General features: G+C 49.4%; 1 protein-coding gene across 3 annotated transcripts in view; it reads right to left on the bottom strand.

Moving 5' to 3' along the window:
• ARRDC5 (arrestin domain containing 5) overlaps nucleotides 1-7,485 on the bottom strand; it is a 31,030-nt gene that overhangs the window by 13,313 nt on the left and 10,232 nt on the right. The window contains exons 1-2 of one of the 3 annotated variants that reach the window (XM_031934763.1): nucleotides 3,055-3,640; nucleotides 36-159 (exon numbers count right to left, since the gene is read on the bottom strand). The exons of 1 other annotated variant lie outside the window; for it this stretch is intronic. In XM_031934763.1, the coding sequence (XP_031790623.1) occupies nucleotides 36-159; nucleotides 3,055-3,394 (464 nt within the window). In that variant the 5' untranslated portion in view covers nucleotides 3,395-3,640. Of the gene's footprint in view, nucleotides 1-35; nucleotides 160-3,054; nucleotides 3,641-7,485 lie in introns of those variants that run through there. One more of the 3 variants, XM_023185655.2, reaches the window with a different exon arrangement.

Below are 7,485 nucleotides of genomic sequence, written 5' to 3'. Positions count from 1 at the left end.
AAATACAAAAATTAGCCGGGTGTGGTGGCACACACCTGTAGTTCCAGGTACTCGGGAGGCTGAGGTGGGAAGATCGCTTGAACCTGGGAGGCGGAGGTTGCAATGAGCCGAGATCGTGCCACTGTACTCCAGCCCAGGTGACAGAGTGAGACGCCATCTCTAAAAATAAATAAATAAGTAGTATGTGAGGCACAGAAAACTTTTGCCTTCATAGAGCTTGACCTTCAGTGCATGGTAAACAGTAGGTGCTTAATACATGTTGATTGACCAACTGAGTGATGGTCTAGGAAGCAGACTCTCACACAACTGCCATTTCCATGACCTTCATTTCATTTTCCTTCTTGCACTTCTCAAAAATCCTCTTAGCATTGCCTGTCTTCCCTAGCTCATGGCAATCCCAAAAATACCAGGGACCCTGTCTCTTTCTTTCTTTTTTGTTTTTTCGGGACACAGTCTCAGTCTGTCGCCCAGGCTGGAGTGCAGTGGCGTGATCCTGGCTCACTGCAACCTCTGCCTCCTAGGTTCAAGCAATTCTCCTGCCTCAGCCTCCTCAGTAACTGGGATTACAGGTATGTACTGCCACGCCCAGCTAATTTTTGTATTTTTAGTAAAGACGGGGTTTCGCCATGTTGGCCAGGCTGGTCTCAAACTCCTGACCTCAAATGATCCACCTGCCTTGGCCTCCCAAAGTGCTGAGATTACAGGCATAAGTCACTGGGCCCAGCCTTTTTTTTTTTGAGATGGGGTCTCACTTTGTCACCCAGCCTGGACCTCTTGGGCTCAAGTGATCCTCTTGCCTCAGCGCCCCAAGTAGCTGGGACTACAGGCGTGTGTCACCACGCCTGGTTAATTTTTGTATTTTTCGTAGAGATAGGGTTTCGCCTTGTTGGTCAGGCTGGTCTTGAACTCGTGACCTCAGGAGATCTGCCCACCGAACCTCCCAAAGGGCTGGGACTACAGGGGTGAGCCACCGTGCCTGGCCCAGGCTGTGTTGTTTTTCATCACTGCTGCATCCCCAGCACCTAGCACGGTGTTTATGCACAGTAGGCACTCAATAAATGTTTATTAGGCTGGGCGCAGTGGCTCACACCTGTAATCCCAGCACTTTGGGAGGCTTAGGTGGGGCAGATAACCTGAGGTTAAAAGTTTGAGACCAGCCTGGCCAGCATGGTGAAACCCTGTCTCTACTAAAAATACAAAAAATTAGTAGGGCGTAGTGGCATGCACCTGTAATCCCAGCTATGCAGGGGGCTGGGGCAGAAGAATCGCTTGAATCCTGGAGATGGAGGGTGCAGTGAGCCGAGATCACACCACTGCACTCCAGCCTGGGCGACAGAGCGAGACACTGTCTCAAAACAACAACAACAACAACAAAATAGAGAATAAGTTCATCACAGGCTTCAGGCTGATGCTTTTGAGGAAGAAAATCAGTCACTTGGAAATGTGTAAAGACAGGTACTTGGCAGTGGAGGTTGTATGGGGAGGGGAGTGTTTTGGTAGTTATTAAAAGAACTAGCAGGCTGGGTGCAGTGGTTCACGCCTGTCATACCAGCACTTTGGGAGGCCGAGGTGGGCAAAACACTTGAGGTCAGGAGTTCGAGAGCAGCCTGGCCAAATTGGTGAAACCCTGTCTCTACTAAAAATACAAAAATTAGCTGGGTGTGGTGGTGCACGCCTGTAATTCCAACTACTCTGGAGACTGAGGTATGAGAATTGCTTAAACCCAGGAGGTGGAGGTTGCGGTGAACTGAAATCACATCACTGCACTCCAGTCTGGGTGACAGAGTGAAGACTGTCTCTTAAAAAAATAACTAGCTGCTGGGCATGGTGGCTCACGCCTGTAATCCCAGCACTTTGGGAGGCCAAGGCGGGCGGATCACGAGGTCAGGAGATCGAGACCATCCTGGCTAACACGGTGAAACCCCATTTCTACTAAAAAAATACAAAAAACTAGCAGGGCGAGGTCGCGGGTGCCTATAGTCCCAGCTACTCGGGAGGCTGAGGCAGGAGAATGGTGTAAACCTGGGAGGCGGAGCTTGCAGTGAGCTGAGATCCGGCCACTGCACTCCAGCCTGGGCGACAGAGCGAGACTCCGTCTCAAAAAAAAAAAAAAAAAAAAAGTAAATATAAATAAAAAAAAAAATAAATACATAAATAAGTTAAATTAAATTACACTTTGTTGAGCCAAGCGTTGGCCACGTGTTCTGCTTGATTGCATAATATCTGGGAATATCCCCACAAACACATTTTGAAAAAGACATATAATTCCCCCCACAGCTCAGCAGACTCTGACATTTGTTCAGATTTCAGGTCTGACCTGGTGGAACTGGGGACTAGTTATTCCCTCCCTGGAAGGTCTCCTTGCTCTTCTACCTCCATTATCTTTTCTTGAGAGGGAATCTCGCTCTGTCACCCAGGCTGGCATGCAGTGGTGTGATCTCGGCTTACTAGAACCTCCTCCTCCCGAGTTCAGGTGATTCTCTTGCTTCAGCCTCCCAAGTAGCTGAGATTACAGGCATGTGCCAGCACGCCTGGCTAGTTTTTGGTTTTTTGGGGGGGCAGAGATGGGGTTTCGCTATATTGGCCAGGCTAGTCTCAAACTCCTAACCTCAAGTGATCCACCTGCCTCAGCCTCCCAAAGTGCTGGAGTTACAGGCATGAGCCACTGTGCCTGGCCTACCTCCACTGTCTTTCCCCATGAATACAGGATCGCCTACTTTGTCTCCTGGGGTTTTGCTGTCAGAGTGAAACTTATCTGTAAAAGAATAAGACTTCTCAGGGGCCTCTCAAAGGCAGTTGTTGGACTGAGCATTTTCCAAGGAGACTACTTTGAACCTTCATTTTGAATATCTGGGTTCTGATCAGCTCCTTATGTCTTGTTATTTTCGTGTTTTGTGTATCTGATGGTCATCGTTCTACATGACTTCCCTCCTAGGGAGAAATCAGGCCTATTTCTGACAGCCCTGGAGGTTTGTTGATTGACTCTCGGATGTGTTTATTTTCCAGACCCAGGTTCCTGTCATGGCTAGGGGTGGCTGTTGGCCTCGTCCTTACCCTCCACTGGGAATGTCTTTGTCTTATGCACGTAGTCTGCCTTGTTGTTGCAAATAACATTTCTGCTGTAATCGCGGGATGCCCCGGCTTCTTCACTCCACTCAATGTAACCCCTTCCCACGAGCTCCACCTTCACTATGGGGTCCACCAGGGTGCTGTTCAGAGTTAAAATCATCTTCCCTTTTATGCTGGAGCCAGCCAGGTAGATTCCATCGTTGGGCAGCACTAATTCGATCGACTTCACCACAGACATGGGGGGTTGGGGCGGTAGAGAGACATCCCTCTCCCTCCCCCATGTCCCTGAAATTCCCGGTTCCTTGGCTCTAGTGAGGTAATCCATCTATGACATCACTCAGCTCAGAGTTCCGGGAAGTGGGGACCCCAATGGCCAGGAGGGGAGACAAAACTGTTGTTCAGGGTGGGTGGTTGATTGCGAAACTTGTAGTCCTCACTGGTTCCTTTTTACTGGTTCTTTTTTTTTTTTTTTGAGATGTAGTCTCGTTCTGTTGCCCAGGCTGGAGTGCAGGGGCGCCATCTTGGCTCACTGCAAGCTCTGCCCCCCGGGTTCAAGCGATTCTCCTGCCTCAGCCTCATGAGTAGCTAGGACCACAGGTGCATGCCAGCACGCCCGGCTAATTTTTTGTATTTTTGGTAGAGACAGAGTTTCACTGTGTCAGCCAGGATGTCTCAATCTCTTGACCTCGTGATCCACCCGCCTCAGCCTCCCAAAGTGCTGGGATTGCAGGCGTGAGCCACCGTACCTGGCCCTTTTCTTTTTTTTGAGACAAAATCTCATTCTGTCACCCAGTGTGGTGGTGTGATCTCGGCTCACTGTAACCTCCGCCTCCCGGGTTCAAGCAATTCTCCTGCTTCAGCCTCCTGAGTAGCTGGAATTACAGGAATGCACCATCACCATGCCTGTCTAATTTCTTTTTGTATTTTTATTTTATTTTTATTTTTTGAGATGGTCTCACTCTGTCAGCCAGACTGGAGTGCAATGGCGTGATCTCTGCTCACTGCAACCTCTGCCTCCCGGGTTCCAGTGATTCTCCCACCTCAGCCTCCCGAGTACCTGAGATTACAGGCATGTGCCACTGCAATTGGCTAATTTTTGTCTTTTTAGTAGAGATGGGGTTTCACCATGTTGGCCAGGCTGGTCTCGAACTTCTGGCTTCAAGTGATCCGTCTGCCTTGGCCTCCCAAAGTGCTAGGATTACAGTCGTGAGCCACTGTGCCCAGGTGCATACACACTCATTTTCATCTTGAAGACTCTACATTTGTATTGGTCTGTATTGGAAAAAACACAGAGATATGGCCAGGACCTGGAATCTGGTGCGTACTGAAGTTGCTCAAGGCATCGTGTGCTCAATTTGAACACTGACACCATCAGGAAGAGGCGATTCCCTGCATGATTGACATTTCTCTTTTCTTTTTTGAGACGAAGTCTCACTCTGTCACCCAGGCTGGGTGCAGTGGCGTGATCTTGGCTCACGGCAACCTCCGCCCCCCGGTTCAAGTGATTCTCCTGCCTCAGCCTCCCAAGTAGCTGGGATCATGGGCGTGGGGGTTACAGGCGCCTGCCTCCGCGCCCAGCTAATTTTTGTATTTTTTTTTTTTTTTTTTTTTTTTTGAGACAGAGTCTTGCTCTGTGGCCCAGGCTGGAGTACAGTGGCGCAATCTCGGCTCACTGCAAGCTCCGCCTCCCGGGTTCATACTATTCTCCTGCCTCAGCCTCCCGAGTAGCTGGGACTACAGGCATCTGCCACAATGCCTGGCTAAATTTTTGTATTTTTAGTAGAGACAGGGTTTTACTGTGTTAGCCAGGATGGTCTCGATCTCCTGACCTCGTGATCTGCCCATCTCAGCCTCCCAAAGTGCTGGGATTATAAGCATGAGCCTCTGCACCTGGCCAATTTTTGTATTTTTAGTAGGGACAGGGTTTCACCACCTTGGCCAGGCTGGTCTTGAATTCTTGACCTCGTGATCCATCCACCTTGCTCCGCCTCCCAAAGTGCTGGGGTTATAGGTGTGAGCTACCACGCCCGGTCGACATTTCTCTTTATGCCTGCCTCTGCCCCGTTGGATGGGAAGTCCTTCCAGGGTGATCACTTGTCTAAGTGAACTTTGTACCCACCAATGTCTGCATGACTCAGGCAGGATCTGGCTCAGACAGGGGTGTGGGGTGGGGCTGGAATCAATAAAAGTTTGTTGAATGACTCTGAGAATGTATCATTTTGCAACAGGGAAACTGAGTCCCTTTATACTCTAGCAGTTATTCCTGTCACCTGATTTGCACGTGGGCTGGTACCTAAGAGGGAGGGACATTGAATCATAGGAGGGGCTAGGAAGTACCCATTCTCTAGCCTGGCAGGCCTTATTTCTTGTCTTGGCTGTATCTTGCATTATTTTATGTGATAGCTTTTGCGGGCATTGGCCTCTTGTTTCCCCAAGTCAAGCTTGTCCAACTCCTGACCCACAGGTCACATGTGGCCCAGGGTGGAATATGGCTCAACACAAATTCGTAAACTTTCTTAAAACATCAGGAGATTTTTTTGCGTTTTTTTTGTAGCTAATCAGGTATTATTAGTGTTAGTTAGTTGTTTGTTTATTTATTTATTGAGATGGAGTTTTGTTCTTGTTGCCCAGGCTGGAGTGCAGTGGTGCAATCTCGGCTCACTGTAACCTCCGCCTCCTGGGCTCAAATGATTCTCCTGCCTCTGCCTCCTGAGTAGCTGGGATTACAGGCACACACCACCACACCCGGCTAATTTTTGTATTTTTAGTAGAGATGGGGTTTTACCATGTTGGCCAGGCTGGTCTCGAACTCCTGACCTCAGGTGATCCGCCTGCCTCAGCCTCCCAAAGTGCTGGGATTACAGGCATAAGCCACTGTGCCCGGCCAGTGTTAGTGTATTTTCTGTGTGGCCCAAGACAATTATTCTTCCAATGTGGTCCAGGAAAGCCAAAAGATTAGACACCCCTGCTCTAAGTGGCTTGTGAGCTTTTTTTTCTGAGATGCCTGGAATAGTTTGTTACTCATGTTTTAAAATAGCAATTATTACTATTTTTTGAGACAGAGTCTCGTTCTGTCACCCAGGCTGGAGTGCAGTGGCGCAATCATGGCTCCCTGCAGCCTTGATCTTCTGGGCTCAAGAGATCCTCCTGCATCAGCCTCCTGAGTAACTGGGACTACAGGTGCACACCATGCCTGGCTAATTCATTTTTATGTTATGTAGTGAAAGGGTCTCACTATGTTGCCCAGGCTGGTCTCGAACTCCCAGGCGCAAGAGATCAGCCCTCCTCAGCCTCCCAAAGTGGTGGGATTACAGGTGTGAGCCACCGTACCCGGCTGGGCAATTATGAACCTGAGCAAATTTAGGAAATTTTGATTTTCGGCTGGGCGCGGTGGCTCAAGCCTGTAATCCCAGCACTTTGGGAGGCCGAGACGGGCGGATCACGAGGTCAGGAGATCAAGACCATCCTGGCTAACACAGTGAAACCCCGTCTCTACTAAAGAATACAAAAAACTAGCCGGGCGAGGTGGCGGCGCCTGTAGTCCCAGCTACTTGGGAGGCTGAGGCAGAAGAATGGCGTAAACCTGGGAGGCGGAGATTGCAGTGAGCTGAGATCCGGCCACTGCACTCTAGCCCGGGCGACAGAGCGAGACTCCGTCTCAAAAAAAAAAAAAAAAAATTTATTTTCTCAAGATGACTAGGGAACTGGAGCCCTCAATCAACAGCCCTTAGTATCTTTACTGCAGGGAGAGCTAGATACCTCCTCTGTGATACTTAACGACCACTAGCCAAGGTGCTTGGGCTATACCCCTCACCACGTGTACATGAAAAACGTATTCCCCGTCAGTCACAGTGGCTCACGCCTGCAATCCCAGCACTTTGGGAGGTCCAGGCGGGCAGATCACCTAAGGTCAGGAGTTTGAGACCAGCCTGGCCAACATGGGTGAAACCCCATCTCTAGTAAAAATACAAAAATTAGCTGGGTTTGGTGATGCGGACCTCTAGTTCCAGCTACTGGGGAGGCTAAGGCAGAAGAACTGCTTGAACCCAGGAGGCGGAGGTTGCAGACAGCCAAGATCATACCACTGAACTGCAGGCTGGGTACCAAAGCAAGACTCCATCTCAAAAAGAGAAAGAAAAAGAAAAAGAAAAAGAAAAATGTATTCCCTCTTTCAGCCACGTTGAGTTTTCACAACAGCACTACAAACAGATGATGTGTTCTGATAGAACGGGGCCAGGTTCCTGCAGCAGGTGCTATCATTTTGGAAGAGCTCAAAGCCGTCTCACACCCTCAGGTGGGCCTGCTCATACCTGTTGTGTGGGTTCTACCTGGCTGATGGCTGAGGGTCCAGAACTGTGTGCAGTAGTGTTAATTGTGTACTGAGGTTGGAGACAGTGAACAGCACCATCTGGACAT

This window comes from Piliocolobus tephrosceles, chromosome 21 (genome assembly GCF_002776525.5).
Source record: "Piliocolobus tephrosceles isolate RC106 chromosome 21, ASM277652v3, whole genome shotgun sequence".
In the NCBI taxonomy this organism is placed as follows: Eukaryota; Metazoa; Chordata; class Mammalia; order Primates; family Cercopithecidae; genus Piliocolobus; species Piliocolobus tephrosceles.
The sequence above is the reverse complement of the archived record's forward strand: the minus strand, read 5'-3'. Positions and strand labels throughout refer to the sequence as shown.